The following is a 17,765-nucleotide window of genomic DNA, read 5'->3' as shown; positions in this document are numbered from 1 at the left end:
TTTGAGGAAAACTGTCGGAAACTTTACTGAGTATTTTCTGCAACAAGGATAATAGGAACAGTCCATATAACAGAGTCTATGTACAGCTTGAGCAAGCGAAGATTGACATGTGGATGGGACTTTGTAAGTTCTTTTAGCTTAGGAGGATTGGTAAGCATAGATCCGCTGGATTTAGGGCTTTGTTTAGGTCCAGTGATCCTGCTAGCATTAGCGGGGAAGTTGTAAGAACTCACTGTTTAGTTTCAGTCCGAGGCCGGCAGGCTTTGGCCCAGTAGTTGTCGTTGTAAGTTGCGCAGATCTTGACTCTTCAACGATCCGGAACAGAAGAGAGAGACTATTGGCTGCAGCTCACTTATATGGGCAGGGGCTGGCCGTTTTAGGATTGGTCCAGACCATCTGTCAATCAACTTCACAAAGTGTTATGGGTAATCACATGACCCATGAACCTCCAAAGGTCCTTTTACCTAGAGTACTAACCCAAGTCACATGACCTAAGGCCCTGCGACGCTATGAAGGTGTAAGCATACATATTATATACAGCATTTACATGTAATTTAACAGAATATTAACTATCTGAAAGGTGACTAGGGGATGACTAGGGAAGCGGACCCCCACAGTTCCTAGGAACTCTGACTTTGGGGACCCCCAACCAGTATGCAATACGGTACCGGGACAACACACACCTAAAGGGTTAACACACTTTCTGAATGTCATTTTGAATACTTTGAGGGGTGCAGTTTATATAATGGGGTCACTTATAGGGTATTTCTAATATGAAGGCCCTTAAAATCCACTTCAGAACTGAACTGGTCCCTGAAAAATTCCGATTTTGAAAATTTAGTGAATAATTGGAATCTTATCCCCTATCCTTTGGATAGGGGATAAGATGTGTAAGCACCGGAGAACCCCTTTAAAAACTGGGGCAAACAGGTATGCAATGATTTATGCTTCTGCAGCATTTTTCCCATTTTACCCCCAAAAAAGCGTAATAAAATAATTAATACACATATTTGGTATCGCCGAGTGCGTAAAAGTCTGAACTATTAAAATATATTGTTAATCATCCCGTACGGTGAACGGCGTAAACGTAAAAAAAAAATAAAAAATTATAAAAAATGTTATAAAAAGTAAAACCTAGGCAAAAGTGGTACTGGTAAAAACTACAGATCATGGCGCAAAAAATGAGCCCTCATACCGCCCCATATACGGAAAAATTAGAAAGTTATAGGTGGTCAAAATAGGGCAATTTCAAACATACAAATTTTGTTAAAATGGTTTGAGTTTTTTTTTAAGCGGTACAATTATAGAAAAGAACATAATCATGGGTATCATTTTAATCGTATTGACCCACAAAATCAAGAAAACATGTCATTTTTACCGGAAAATGTACAGCGTGAAAAAAAAATTTCCAAAATTTGCTAAATTGCGGTTTTCTTTTCAATTTTCCCACATAAATAATATTTGTTTGGTTGCGCCGTCCATTTTATGGTAAAATAAGTGATATCAATACAAAGTACAATTGGTGACGCAAAAAAAAAGTCCTCATATGGGTCTGTGGATGGAAATATAAGAGAGTTATGATTTTTAGAAGGCAAGGAGGAAAAAACGAAAATGAAAAAATTAAATTGGTCTGGTCCTTAAGGGGTTAAAGGAACTCTGCAGCGAAAAAACGTATCCCCTATCCACAGGATCTGCAATCGGCCCCAACGTCACGCTCCATGTATCTCTATACGAGAGGCGGGGGTGCAGTGTTCGTGCCTCCCCATAGCGCTGTATGGAGGGGGCGCACAGCGCGGCAATGCCGGGGCCCCGTTTGGGAGATCGCGGGGGTCCCAGTGGTTGGATCCCCCGCGATCAGACACTTATACCCTCTTCTGTGGATAGGGGATATGTTTTTTTTCGCTGCAGATGTCCTTTAAAGGGGTACTCCGGTGGAAAACATTTATTTATTTATTTTATATCAACTGGTGCCAGAAAGTTAATCGTAAATTACTTCTATTAAAAAAAATCTTAATCCTTCCTGTACTTATTAGCTGCTGAATACTACAGAGGAAATTATTTTCTTTTTGGAACACAGAGCTCTCTGCTGACATCACAAGCACAGTGCTCTCTGCTGACAACATGACCACAGTGCCTTTGGCTGTCCGGGAATGCTGGGAGTTGTAGTTTTGCAACAGCTGGAGGCACCTTGGCTGGGAAACACAGGTTGTGTCACTAGATTAAACAATCAGAACATGCTAGTTCTACAGAATACTAACTGATCTCTAATTATGAATACTGTAAGGCGAATTACAAAAAATACTTATATATTCTAGTAGAAAAAAAAAACCTCAAACAGCTAAAAGAGCTATAGAAAGCGCTATATAGACTACAGCGCTCTCACTTCGCGTTTCAGTTTGGCCTCACTTCGCTTCCCGTAGTTGTAGTTTTGACTCTTGGCGGTAAATGTGCAGATAGTCTGTCACGGCAGAGGCGTTATGGCGGAGGATGACGAGCAGAGGCTGTCTCACACCCAGGTAATGACCTACAGGACTTTGTTTACCGGCGTATTTAGAGATATTACCGAGTTAACGGCGCACGCTCACACACCGGGCTGCTTATTGTTACAGCCAGTAATACATTTCAGCGTAGTATGTATGCTCAGGAATTGTGCGCTCCCGCCATCTAGCGGCTGTTTGGTATATATCTTCAGTGTCGGAGTTTGTATTGGTCACAGCGCCACCTGCTGGTTTGTTATGTTATGGCGGCTCAGCTTTGTCGTTGTTGACGTCACCATTGTCTGATGAGGTCATTGTGAGTCGTCAGAGGAGGAAATATCTCCTTATTGCTAGAGTTTACTTCAGAAAGGGCAGGATGGGAGTTCTACTCCACAGGAGTAGACAAGTAGTTAAAGGAAATCTGTCATCAGCGTCACCTGAACTATCTGTGGTCCTGACAGGTTAGTGCAGGTGACACTGGTGACAGATTTTCTTTAAAAACATTCAGTGTTAACCCCTTACTCCCTGTCCATACGTATCTCTGACACAATTGAATAAGTGCCACACAGTTTTCGGACCTGTGGATGGAGGATCAATTTCATATCATATTTACAATTGGTCACTAGGGTTACCACTAAATCCTAATTTTACCATCCACCCAAAAATTCTAAAACTTAAATGAGTACTCTCATAAAAAAATGTTTTTAAATTAAATACATTATGTAAAAAGAAAAATGCTTGTCGGATATTTTATTAAAAAAAATAAAAAAAATAATAATGTTTTAAATTTTTTTTTTTACATTTGAAAACCTGGCCACTAGGTGTCTCCCTATATGGCTCAGGATTACTTCCCCCCCCCCCCCCCCCCCCCGATGTTGATTACATTCGGACCAATGCTGGCCGGGCATATATTTAAATTTCGTGCGCGTGAGCCCTGTGCTCGCGAAATTTACATATCCCCGCCCCCCCTGCAACTCCCTCTCCTCATTCATTGCATCGCGAGAGCTTCAGGAGAGAGAGGAGACGGGCAGAAGCGAGCCCCGGCCAGGCTTCAGATGACGTTGCGCCTGCCGGGGCCGCCCACTTCCAGCCCTCACCAACTCTGAGCTCCTGCAGCTGTGCAAAAAAAGGTAATTTTTATGGGGATTTGGGGGAAAACAAAGACAGGGATAGATGTTGTTAGTGTCAGGGACAGATGGGGAGGGGGAAAAGGGAAATTTAATTTAGTGATAGCTACTCTTTAAAGGGGTACTCCGCCCCTAGACATCTTATCCCCTATCCAAAGGATAGGGGATAAGATGTCAGATCGCCACGGTCCCGCTGCTGGGGACCCCCGGGATCGCCACTGCGGCCCGCCCCCTTAATGCAAGTCTATTGCAGGGGGTGTGACGACCGCCACGCCCCCTCCCATAGACTTGTATTGAGGGGGGCGGGCCGTGATTTCACGATGCTCCGGCCCCTGTATTGCCCGTCATTACATGCAGAGCGAACTCGCTCTGTGCAATAATGATAGCGAGGTGCTGCAGCAGCGATCCCGGGGCTCCCCAGCAGCGGGACCGCGGCGATCTGACATCTCATCCCCTATCCTTTGGATAGGGGATAAGATGTCTAGGGGCGGAGTACCCCTTTAAGTTTTAATGCCTCATTTTAGATTAAAAATATATCCACCATTTCACTCACAAAATCTACTAGGTAACTACAAGATCTGTGCTTGCTCTGTATTAACGTGATTAGGAGCGTTGTGGCTGCAGTCCTCTTACTACCTATTAATTTCTTAGAGTGTTTGTGGAATGTGTTAAAATCACTGACGCAATTTCCCGTCCGACGTTTCGCCACATCAATGGCTTTGTCAAGGACTAGGGGCTAATGGTGTCCAAACCCGCCTGTCCTGGGTTTTTATAACCTCCTATTAGTGATGTCACAACTGGCTTAACCCAATATCCTTCACGGAGATCGTTATTATTTATTTCATTGGTTAGGTTTTGATTGACAGCTAAAGTCTCCAGACAACCGCTGTCATCTCGACCAATCCTGAAGGACACAGGCCACTTAGTCCTTGAGGACACTGCTAAATTCCACATTTGCATTTTAGTTTTTTTTTCCTCCTTGCTTTTTAAGAGCCATAACTCTTTTATTTTCCATCCACAGACCCATATGAGGCTTGTTTATTGCGTGACCAATTGTACTTTGTAATGACATCTTATATTTTACCATAAAATTTACAGCAAAACTAAAAAATCTATATTTGTGTGGGGAAATAGAAATGAAAACTACAACTTTTTATTTTTTTTATTTTATGCAGTGCACATCACAGTAAAACAACCATGTTATCTTTATTTTGTGGTTGAATACAATTAAAGAAAATCTGTCACCAGTGTCATGTGCACTAACCTGTCGGTACCCACAGATACTGACACTAATGACAACGGTACTCGCCTTGTCCCGTTTTGTGGCGAGGGTCTCCGGTAATCCTGTCCATTAGCTCCAGCTCCGGGCACCTGGCTTGGAGCATGGGCAGAGCTTAATGACATCACCGCTGTCATAAGAATTGTGGTGATGACATAAGAATTGTGAGAAAACCGTCACACACAGGTACAGACACTATATTATGAACTAAACTAACTTTCCAGCCCCTGTAGCATAGTCACATAAAAAAAATTCATGGAATACCCCTTTTAACCCCTTAAGGACTCAGCCCATTTTGGCCTTAAGGACTCAGACAATTTAATTTTTACGTTTTCATTTTTTCCTCCTCGCCTTCTAAAAATCATAACTCTTTTATATTTTCATCCACAGACTAGTATGAGGGCTTGTTTTTTGCGCGACCAGTTGTCCTTTGTAATGACATCACTCATTATATCATAAAATGTATGGCGCAACCAAAAAACACTATTTTTGTGGGGAAATTAAAACGAAAAACGCAATTTTGCTAATTTTGGAAGGTTTTGTTTTCACGCCGTACAATTTCTGGTAAAAATGACATGTGTTCTTTATTCTGAGGGTCAATACGATTAAAATGATACCCATTATTATATACTTTTATATTATTGTTGCGCTTAAAAAAAATCACAAACTTTTTAACCAAATTAGTACGTTTATAATCCCTTTATTTTGATGACCTATAACTTTTTTATTTTTCCGTATAAGTGGCGGTATGGGGGCTCATTTTATGCGCCATGATCTGTACTTTTTTTTGATACCACATTTGTATATAAAAAACTTTTAATACATTTTTTATAATTTTTTTTTAAATAAAATGTATTAAAAAAGTAGGAATTTTGGACTTTTTAAATTTTTTTTCGTTCACGCCGTTCACCGTACGGGATCATTAACATTTTATTTTAATAGTTCGGACATTTACGCACGCAGCGATACCAAATATGTCTATAAAAAATGTTTTTTACGCTTTTTGGGGGTAAAATAGGAAAAAACGGACGTTTTACTTTTTTATTGGGGGAGGGGATTTTTCACTTTTTTTTAACTTTTACTTTTACATTTTTTTACATTTTTTTTTACACTTGAATAGTCCCCATAGGGGACTATTCATAGCAATACCATGATTGCTAATACTGATCTGTTCTATGTATAGGACATAGAACAGATCAGTATTATCGGTCATCTCCTGCTCTGGTCTGCTCGATCACAGACCAGAGCAGGAGACGCCGGGAGCCGCACGGAGGAAGGTGAGGGGACCTCCGTGCGGCGTTATGAATGATCGGATCCCCGCAGCAGCGCTGCGGGCGATCCGATCGTTCATTTTAATCGCGAACTCCCGCAGATGCCGGGATCTGTATTGATCCCGGCACCTGAGGGGTTAATGGCGGACGCCCGCGAGATCGCGGGCGTCGGCCATTGCCGGCGGGTCCCTGGCTGCGATCAGCAGCCGGGATCAGCCGCGCATGACACGGGCATCGCTCCGATGCCCGCGGTTATGCTTAGGACGTAAATGTACGTCCTGGTGCGTTAAGTACCACCTCACCAGGACGTACATTTACGTCCTGCGTCCTTAAGGGGTTAATGGTACTTATTCTGATTGGGTGACTGTTACTAGTGGGGACCACAGGGGTCCGTCTTGTGTCCTATTCTATTTAATATATTCATTAATAGGGGTGTGAATCGCCAAGAATTTGGCGATTCGATTCGAATCGCGATACCAGTGTGGCGATTCGATATATCGCGATATATCGCGATACCGTCTAGGTGACGATACATCGCGATATATCGCCCACCTGGGAGCATTCATAGATCCCAATAGACGCCGCTGTCAGCTTCGACAGCGGCGATCTAGTACTCCGGTGCTGCAAAATAAAATAAAACACACTTTCTCTTACCTGCCAACGAGCCCCCGGAGCTCCGGTACAGGTGTTGGGTCCCCGGGCTGTATTCTTCTTACTTCCTGTTAGTCCGGCACGTCACATGGAGCTTCAGCCTATCACCAGCCGCAGCGATGTCCCGCCTCCGCTGGTGATAGGCTGAAGCTCCATGTGACGTGCCGGACTAACAGGAAGTAAGAAGAATACAGCCCGGGGACCCAACACCTGTACCGGAGCTCCGCGGGCTCGTTGGCAGGTAAGAAAAGTGCGTTTTATTAAAAATTCCACATCCCTAAAAGAATCGATTCAAAAATATTTTGAATCGATTCTGTATCGGCAAATGAAAAATCGCGATTATCGCGAGAATCGATTTTTTCTTACATCCCTATTCATTAATGACCTTTGTAGAGGGGTTGAATAGTAAAGCAATATTTGCAGATGACACTAAACTCTAAAGCTGTAAACACAATAGAGGACAGTGCACTGTTACAAATGGATCTGGATAGGTTGGAGGTTTGGGCTGGGAAGTGGCAGATGAGGTTCAACACTGATAAATGTAAGGTAATGCACATGGGGAAGAAAAATCTGGGCCGGGATTATGTATTTAATGGGAGCACACTTGGGACGACTGACATGGAAAAGGACTTGGGAGTCTTAGTTAATAGTAAATTTAGATGTAGTCACCAGTGTCAGGCAGCTGCTGCCAAAGCAAATAAAATCATGGGTGCATCAATAGGGGCATAGATGCCCACGACAAGGAAATAATTCTACCGCTGTACAAATTACTGGTCAGATCACACATAGAATACTGTGTACAGTACTGGTCAGACCACACATAGAATACTGTGTACAGTACTGGTCAGACCACACATGGAATACTGTGTACAGTACTGGTCAGACCACACATGGAATACTGTGTACAGTACTGGTCAGACCACACATAGAATACTGTGTACAGTACTAGTCAGACCACACATAGAATACTGTGTACAGTACTGGTCAGACCACACATGGAATACTGTTTGCAGTACTGGTCAGACCACACATGGAATACTGTGTACAGTACTGGGCATACCACACATGGAATACTGTGTACAGTACTGGGCATACCACACATGGAATACTGTGTACAGTACTGGTCAGACCACACATGGAATACTGTGTACAGTACTGGTCAGACCACACATAGAATATTGTGTACAGTACTGGTCAGACCACACATAGAATACTGTGTACAGTACTGGTCAGACCACACATAGAATACTGTGCACAGTACTGGTCAGACCACACATGGAATACTGTGTACAGTACTGGTCAGACAACACATAGAATACTGTGTACAGTACTGGTCAGACCACACATGGAATACTGTGTACAGTACTGGTCAGACCACACATGGAATACTGTGCACAGTACTGGTCAGACCACACATGGAATACTGTGTACAGTACTGGTCAGACCACACATAGAATACTGTGTACAGTACTGGTCAGACCACACATAGAATACTGTGTACAGTACTGGTCAGACCACACATAGAATACTGTGTACAGTACTGGTCACCAGTGTACAAGAAAGATATAGTGGAGCTGGAGAGGGTTCAAAGACGGGCAACCAGAGTAATACGGGGAATGGGAGGACTACAGTACCCAGAAAGATTATCAGAATTAGGGTTATTTAGTTTAGAAAAAGGAAGGCTTAGGGGAGACCTAATAACTATGTATAAATATATCAGGGGACAGTACAGAGATCTCTCCTATGATCTATTTATACCCAGGACTGTATCTATAACAAGGGGGCATCCTCTACGTCTAGAGGAAAGAAGGTGTCTACACCAGCACAGACGGGGGTTCTTTACTGTAAGAGCAGTGAGACTGTGGAATTCTCTGCCTGAGGAGGTGGTCATGGGGAACTCTGTAAAAGAATTTAAAACGGGCTGGATACATTTTTGGAGAGTAATTACATTACAGGTTATGTATATTAGATCTATAGGGACAGAACGTTGATCCAGGGATTTATTCTGATGCCATATTTGGAGTCGGGAAGGAATTTTTACCTCTAGTTTGAGGGTTTTTTGCCTTCCACTGGATCAACTCAGTAGGGACTCATTAGGGTTATAGGTCTTTTTTTCAACCCTATGAACTATGTTAATATGTTTACGCCCTTTACCTTGTGGGATCGTAAACAATATATTGTAGTACTTTTTGAGAATTGTGAATTTTTTGATTTTTTTTTTCTAAAATGGGAAAAGGGTGTTTTATTATTATTTTTTTTATGTGGGGTCTTTTGTATAATTTTTTTTTTTATATAACATTTTTAAATAACCTTGGCTGCCATTTTAATCATGTTGCAGGGGTCCGATTAGCCCCCTGAGCTAATTGGCATTTTTTTTATTTTTTATTTATACCTTTTAGACACCATGATCGGTGTCTAAATGTGCAAATAGTATTGACATAGTATTTGATCAATTCTTATTGCTTTTTTTTCAGCAATGTCACCAAAAATCAGCAATCCCGAACTGGGACCCTTCATCATGCCTGATGAAGATCCCAGTTCGGGATCGAAACGCGTTGCTATAAAGTATATACATCTTAACCAGCGGGACCAGCGCCTTCATTCGGGGGAAACACTTTTCCTTTTTCCACTCCCACAATTGGGGTTTATGGAATTTTTTCTTTCTTTCTTTCTTTTTTTTTTTTCATATTCTCTTGCACAGATAATACCATAAAGGGGGGGAAAATACCCAATGCCAGGAGTAAAGGAGTAGTTCAGCAAAAAATAAGGTATCCCCTATCCAAAGGATAGGGGATAAGTTATAGATTGTGAGGGGTCTGAGCGCTGGGATCCCCTGTGATCTCCTGAATGGGGCCCCGGCAGTCTGCGGGAAGCGGTCTTTCCGACCCCCACCAGGAAGCCACGGCTGAAACACCATCACCATGTATATCTCTATGGGATACATGGAGGGGGTGTGTCCATCGCTCCGTGCGGGGGTTGGCACGCCCCCTTCCATTCGACTGCTGGGGCCCCGTTCAGGAGATCACGGGGGGTCCCAGTGCTTGGACCCCCCCATGATCTATAACTTATCCCCTTTTAGGGGGGGGGGAGGGGAAGTATTGTAACATATGGTAAAATATTAGTGTACGATAAAGGCTATGTTTCCACGCAGCCTGAATTTAGATTGTGAACCCCGATGAAGACAGGGAACCAATTTGAGTGTACAGCACTGCAGAATCTGACTGCTGTATGCTCCATAGAAAGTTGTGTAGTTCTTTCCAGTTTGACCACAGTGCTCTCTGCTGACACCTCTGTCCATATCAGGAACTGTCCAGAGCAGGAGAGGCTTGCTATGTGGATTTGCTTCTGCTCTGGGCAGTTCCTGACACGGACAGAGGTGTCAGCAGAGAGCACTGTGATCAGACTGGAAACAACTACACAACTTCCTGGGCAGAATACAGCAGGAAGGATTAAGATTTTTTTTGATAGAAGTAATTTTCAAATCTGTAAAACTTTCTGGCACCAGTTGGTTTGAAAAAAAATTGTTACACAGCCTACAAAGTACAACTTGTCCCGCAAGAACGAGCCGTCGTACGGCTTTGCTTCTGTAAAAATAAAAACATTATGGGCCATAGGAGGCGAGAAGGAAGAAAGAGAATAAGCAAGTATCGCTGTGGGGGTAAGGCCCGTAAGGCACCGTTGGTGACCATCATGTGACACATCAGGCACTGCCATCTTTTAAGTTGTTCCTCTTTAAAAACGAAACAGGAAAAACCGAGGTGCGAAAACCAGTGTGAACAGAGCCTAAAAGGGTTTTCAGCAGAATGCAGGTTTTTGAGCTCTTTGCCTAATTCTTATGTATTTTTTTTAAATGTTTTTCTCTAGCGGCTGAAGGCTGCCGTCCATTATACGGTTGGGAAGCTCTGCCAGGCGGTTGCCGAGGACAAGCAAATAAATTTCAACAAACAGGCGATAGCAGCCATTTCAGAAATCACCTTCAGGCAATGCGGTAAGAGCGATGTCCGCCAATAACAAACATCTTACAGGGTCTCACTTGGAGCTGAAAACCTAAGATCAGTGGCCTCCAAACTGTGGACCTCCAGCTGCTGCAAACACTACAACTCCCAGCATGCCCGGACAGCCTTTGGCTGTCCGGGCATGCTGGGAGTTGTAGTGTTTGCAGCAACTGGAGGTTCGTAGTCTGGAAACCTAGGCCTTAGACCGACTGGTTTCTAGGGACCTGCTGCCTGCCATGACCATCAAAATGACTATGGTTGTTAGGAAAGTGAGTCCCTAGATCAAAGCCAGTTTGGCGACATATTTTCTAAAAATAAAAATAAATTTAGGCTTTACACGTGTGCGTCATCTGACGGCGTTTTCCTCCGGTGCTGTAGTGATCCCATTAAGTGATCCCATTAATTTGAATAGGACAGTTCATTCATCCGGCCTTAGATGAAGGATGCGTCATATCGATTAGAGATCCCATCAGTCCTCTGATCTTTGGTATGACCCCTGGTAATGCCTAAAACAAAAAGGCCACATTGGTCCCTTTAGCATTTTAGTGCAAGGACTAAAATTGCAGAACAGTCTGATTTGACCATTGTACATTACAGGGGCCGTGTCTCCATGGAGACTAATAATTTTGTTATGGTGTGTAAGATTTTTTCATCCCTTTTACAATAGTGTTTTGTCCATCTTTAAAAAATAAATAAATTACCTCTACCTCTGTTCCAACGGTGATTCCCCATTTTGCCTCCAGTCGGCGCTGCAGGGTAACTTGAGCAGTGGATGTTGGGTGACCACCCCAGCCACTGAAGTACAAAGCATGACCACTGGGGCCGCTAATTGGCTGCAGTTATCACCTGACATCCACTGCTCATGTAACGCGGGAGCGCCAACCTGTGACATAAATCGAGATTTTCCTAGCTACCGTGACGGAAAATATAAGTTATATGAAGACAGGAGGCGAGTATCTTGCATTAATCTTTCTTTTATTAATGCCCCTAGCAGAATATTATTAAAATAATGTATTTAATACAACTTTTGAAAAAACTACAGCTCCCAGCAGCCCTTGCGCCTTCCTCCTCCCATCTCCTGTTGACTGGTGCTATAAATGAGGCTGCCGGAAGATCCACCTCCTCTTTCTTGCTGCGATGTCTAGACTGGCAACTTGGTCCCGGAACACCGCCATGTAGCACAGCTCCGTCTCAGGAACCCTTGAACAAACGGCCAACCGGACCGCGAACCTTCTGACCATCTGGATCAGGAACTCTTGTAAGAACAACAGGAACCGAACGTTTCAGCGTCCACTGTCACGAAGACGTCGTCGACCACTCTGTTCAGTATCCTAAAAAGAAAACAAAACCTCATAATAGGGAGGGTCGGGAGGGAAGATACTCGCCTCCTGTCTTCATATAACTTATATTTTCCGTCATGGTAGCTAGGAAAATCTCGATTTATTTATCAGACAGGAGGCTCATATCTTGCAAGTTTAAAGCTAACAGATACAGTCAACAGAAAATAGTAAGGCAAGACAAATCAGAGTACCACCACGGATACATGTTCCTCCGGTCTAAAATAAAACTGACGAAAAGTCGTCTCTGACGACCAATCGGCGGCCAATAAGAGGTCCGCAAGTGAACCTCCTGAGGAAACCACTTTAGTGGCCATAGCCCCTCTAGAAGAATGGGCACCAAACAAGGAAACGTCGATGCCCGCCATAGACATGGCCGACCGCACCCACCTGGCCAGAGTGGCCGAACTGACTGGAAGATGGGGCCTCACATAGGACAATAAAAGTTGAGTATGAGATAGTGAATGTAAGGTTGCTGTCCGCGCTTCGTACGCTTGGAGACAACGTACTACACAAAGTTGAGGATGAGTCGGAAAAGAAGGGTAAAAGACTGACTGAAGTCCCGTCTTGGTCCTCCGAACGACCGAGAACCGGACGCCTTCAGGCAAAAATTGTCGCCTAGAGACGTCCAATGCTCTAACATCCGACACCCGTTTAATGGAAACCAGACAAAGTAGTGTAGTCAATTTGAACGACAAATATTATAAGGATAGCGCTTCATTGGTATCCCAGGAGGTAAAGAGGTCTAATACTCGGGAGACATCCCAAGTCGATTGATATCGAGGACGGGGAGGATGTTTAAATTTCACTCCCCCAATAATCTACACACTAATGGATGTTTGCCAACCGGTAGAGAATTCACCGGACAGTGATATGCCGTTATGGCAGATCTGTAAACATTCAAGGAACTGTAAGATTTCCCCGCCTCAAAGGCATCTGCCATATAGTTAACTATGATAGGAACAGGTGCTTGAATGGGATCAACCTGTCGTTGATCACACCAACGAACCCATAAGGACCAGGCTGATCGATACGCCGATCTAGTCCCTGGGGCCCAGGCCAGGACGAGGAGGTCTCTAGCTGATTGCGAAAGGTCGCTACCAGCGTCAGGGACCCCGAAACCAACCACACGAGGAGTGGAAGCTTGCCTTCCTGGATCAACGGGTGGGGTTCCCCAATCGGATTCGTGAGAAGCAGAGGTGAGTAGGGAATCAACCGGGTATAATCGATGGACATCCCCAGAAGAAGGGGAAACCACGGTTGCGTGGGCCACCAAGGTGTGACCAGAACCACTGTCGCTCTCGGAGTTGTTACCTGCAGAAGAACTCTGGTAATCATCTGGAATGGGGGAAACGCATAGTGAATCCCCTGCGGCCACACTTGACGAAAAGCGTCCACTGCTGACGCTTCCGGGTCCGGTCTCCAGCTGTAAAAACGGGGTAATTGCCGGTTGAGACGAGAGGCAAAAAGATCCATATGTAAGGGACCCCAAAGCTCTCGAATCATGAGAAACCCCGATCGATCGAGCGTCCAATCGCTAAAATCGACTAGGTAACGGGAATTCCAATCCGCCACCGAGTTGGATATACCTGGTAGGTATTCCGCCACTGGGACGATGTCCCTGGATAGGCAAAAATGCCAGAATCCTGGATCTCGTGCCCCCAAGGCGATTGAGATATTGCACTACCGCCACGTTGTCCATGCGTAATAACACGCAACAATTGGACCTGTGTGGAAGAAAACTCCTGATTGCAAAGAATGCCGCCAGTAATTCCAGTGCGTTGATGTGGAGAAGAGATTCGTCTTCTGACCAACTCCCTCCTGTTGTGGCTCGTCCACAGCGTGCTCCCCAACCTTGACGACTCGCATCTGACTCTATGATTATGTCTGGGCAGGAGTTGAATATAGTTTTGCCGTTCCATGCGACGGCATGGCGTAGCCACCAGTGTAACTCCGTCACCGCCTCCGGGCAGAGAGCAATCTCGTCCGCGTAGCGTAAACCCTGGTGAAGATGGAGGATCTTGAGCCTCTGAAGTGCCCGAAAATGGAGCCGGGCTGGAAAGATCGCTTGAATGGAAGCCGCCAACAGGCCGACTATTCGAGCAATGATCCGTAACGACACCCGACCTTTGCGCAACACAGCCCTGATTTCTTTGCGAATCAGGGCTAGTTTGGCATTGGGTAGACGTAGTACTGCTTGTTCGGTATCCACCAGGAAACCTAGAAATTCCATCGATCATGAAGGAATTAGGACAGACTTTTTGTCGTTGATCAGGAACCCTAGTTCCTCCAACAACCCCACAGTCCACTGACTGTGCAACAAGACTTGTGCTCTGGAACTTGCCATGATCAGTAAGTCGTCCAGATAAATAATTAGTCACACCCCTCTGCTCCTGAGAGTCGTTACTACCGGCTTGAATAACTTTGTGAAACACCAAGGGGCCGATGATAACCCGAATGGCAGGCAGGTTAACTGCCACATTCGGTCTCTCCACAGAAACCTTAGGAAAGGTTGGGAGGATGGGTGCATGGGGACGGTGAGATACGCGTCCTGCAAGTCGACCTTCACTAACCAGTCGCCTGGCCATAAGAGGTCGCGCAACAGGTGGATACCCTCCATCTTGAAGTGACGGTAAGTCACGTGTTGATTCAGGTCTCTTAGGTTTATCACAGGGCGATAGCCGCCTTCCTTCTTCTTGACAAGGAATAAATTGCTGATAAACCCGGGGGAGAGGGGGTCCACCTCCTGTACTGCGTTTTTTGTTACCAGCTCCTGGAGCTCGGTGTCTATGAGTGTCATGTTTTGGGACGAGAAATGAATGGGATGTGGCCTGACGTTCAGTACTGGAAGGGACTGAAAATCTATCTGGTAACCCTCTACAGTATTGAGGATCCAAGCGTCTGCCGTAATCATGGACCAGACATGGATAAAATACTTCAGTCTGCCCCCCCACAAGTGTTTGTGATAATGTAAGAGGGTGTATACTCACCGGCTGAGGGACGGGATCTGGGGAAACCTCGGCCTCCACGTCCCCTCCAGGGGCGTCCACGTGGTGGGGAAAAAGGGGGCAGATTGTGCCACCGGCAAGGTGTATGACTGTTGAGCAGGAGCGTACGGCTGTGGATTTGGTCTAGCGTAGGGCCTGAAGTAGGCAGTGCGGCCGGCAGAGCGCGCTCTGCCGGCCTTGCCAAAAACCTTAGGGTTAGAACCCGATTTTTTTCAGTGAATTCTGAGCCTTATCAAGGCTAGTAAATAAGGACACAAATTTATTTATATTCTTGATCAAATCCTCGCCGAAGAGAAGGCCTTCAGCAGAAGGGCCCGGCTCCTTCTCAGCAAGGTGCGACAATTGAGGTTCTAATTTCATTAATATGGACCTTCTGCGTTCAATAGAACAAGTTGTGTTGGCGCTGCCGAGCATGCATATAGCACGCTGGGCCCACCCTCTTAGCTGCACCAAATCCACCGGCTGGGAGGTAGAGGCTGCCTGTTCCGACAGGTTTAAAATTTTAGTAAGCGGGCCCAGGAGGTCTAAGATCCGATCCTGTATCACCTTGAATGAACGTTCAATTCCTTTTTTGGAGTACTTGCCAGAGCGGGTTAAATATTTCATCAGGACCGGATCTATTTCCGGTGTTTGTGCCACTTTCTTGGCCACGTATGGTCTGGGGCACTCTGATCGCAGTTTGTTGTGATTGGACCGATCCAGTGCTTTTCTGGTCCAAAACTCTACATAGTCCGCAACTTGCGGTAATGGGGCCCAATCCCCTGACCGGGGATGAGTGATACACTCGGACAACCGTTTTTTTAGTCCGGAGGCTATCTAGTACCGTCTCTGAAGGTATCTCGAGATTGGCTTCAGAGTTTTCCGCTAAGAACCCCGCATCCTCCTTGTCAGAGTCTGAGTCTGTGGCCTCGGCCACCTCAGAGACCTCAGACGACTCATCCTCCCATGTGTCGTACGAGTCTGGTTTTGTCCTTTTATTGGACTTATGCCTCTTTGTAATGGTCTCCTTGAGGCCCAAGGGTCAGTCATATTCAGGATGTGGGGTTTGACAGGACGGAGTGGGTCCTGTCCTGGGCATATTATTTTCTTCCCCTGCCGGGGAGTCAAAGTGTTCATTAATATGTTTGCGCTTGGAAAGCGCTTTACCCTTATTAGGTTTCTCTCCAGAGACAGAGGGTTTAATAGGATTTATAGTTGAGGCTAGTGCAGCTTGGACAGACCTATTTATGAGGTCTTGTATCTGAGTAGCCGTCATTAACTGGGAGGCGTCTAACTCAATATGCTCCTCAGTACCAGCCATGATAGGGGCAGTATGTTTGCTGTTATCACCAGCCATATCTAGTGTAGGCTATCAAGTAGCACTAAGATATTCAAAGTGAATCTGTAGTGGACCTCACTATGAGCTCCACAAGCTATTGAATAGGTATATAATATAAGCTGGTTATGAGTGGAAACAGACAATGTATAAGTTGATCTCTAAATTGCCCTAAGTGGCAATAATACAATTAATTGCAGGCTGAAGGTTAGCACCTAACAGGATCCTGTCAGTATTCTGTGACCGGACACTGTGAAACTACCTGGGGAGATGGTAATTGACAGAAACGCTGACCACCACAAAATTGCTGCCGTTCCTCTCGCCGCTCGCACCACACTGGCGACGGGGAGAGGAGGCGGTAACTAGTCACAGCGGTCCCAGCTGAAATCTCACGAGAACTCGGCAGGGAGCGCTGTGATTGGTGGATTGGCGCTAGCAGAGAGCGTCAGAAGATGCGCGTTAGAAGAGGAACGCCCTCGTCCCCTCCTTCCCGGCGAACAAGAAGATCAGTGGCGGGAAGGAGTGAGGAGAAGCGCGCGAAGAAGTTCAAAATGGCGCTGGTAAGCAAAAAAGGGGGGGTGGGAGGTCGGGGAGATAGACGGAAAAGAATTCCGTGTCTCGCCCTCATAGAGGTAAGCCGGAACTCACCGGCCACCGGCAAAATCCCTAAGGGACAAACGAATAGAATATGAAAGATATATAGAAGGAAAAGATATATAAAAGAGGAATAATTTAGAGAATAATAATGATAGATAGGAAAGAATATATGAGAAACAGAAAAAGAGTTGATTTTGAATATTCAGAAACTTATAGAAAACATATACATTCAGGGTACTTATCTGTCTGCCATGAGCAGAAAGAAAGAGGAGGTGGATCTTCCGGCAGCCTCATTTATAGCACCAGTCAACAGGAGATGGGAGGAGGAAGGCGCAAGGGCTGCTGGGAGTTGTAGTTTTTTCAAAAGTTGTATTAAATACATTATTTTAATAATATTCTGCTAGGGGCATTAATAAAAGAAAGATTAATGCAAGATATGAGCATCCTGTCTGATATATAACTGAGGGTCAGTATGAGAACAGAGGCGAGAGATGAGGGGACACTAATGACTGGGACACAGGGAGAGATGAGGGGACACTAATGACTGGGGCACAGGGAGAGATGAGGGGACACTAATGACTGGGGCACAGGGAGAGATGAGGGGACACTAATGACTGGGGCACAGGGAGAGATGAGGGGACACTAATGACTGGGGCACAGGGAGAGATGAGGGGACACTAATGACTGGGGCACAGGGAGAGATGAGGG

At 45.1% G+C, this 17,765-nt stretch overlaps 1 protein-coding gene across 2 annotated transcripts in view; it reads left to right on the top strand.

Moving 5' to 3' along the window:
• The first annotated feature begins 2,372 nt into the window (after nucleotides 1-2,372).
• CENPS (centromere protein S) overlaps nucleotides 2,373-17,765 on the top strand; it is a 28,967-nt gene continuing 13,574 nt past the window's right edge. The window contains exons 1-2 of one of the 2 annotated variants that reach the window (XM_056543046.1): nucleotides 2,373-2,516; nucleotides 10,670-10,793. In XM_056543046.1, the coding sequence (XP_056399021.1) occupies nucleotides 2,478-2,516; nucleotides 10,670-10,793 (163 nt within the window). In that variant the 5' untranslated portion in view covers nucleotides 2,373-2,477. Of the gene's footprint in view, nucleotides 2,517-2,621; nucleotides 2,679-10,669; nucleotides 10,794-17,765 lie in introns of those variants that run through there. The other variant, XM_056543045.1, reaches the window with a different exon arrangement.

Source organism: Hyla sarda, chromosome 10 (assembly GCF_029499605.1).
Source record: "Hyla sarda isolate aHylSar1 chromosome 10, aHylSar1.hap1, whole genome shotgun sequence".
NCBI classification, from domain to species: Eukaryota; Metazoa; Chordata; class Amphibia; order Anura; family Hylidae; genus Hyla; species Hyla sarda.
The sequence above is the reverse complement of the archived record's forward strand: the minus strand, read 5'-3'. Positions and strand labels throughout refer to the sequence as shown.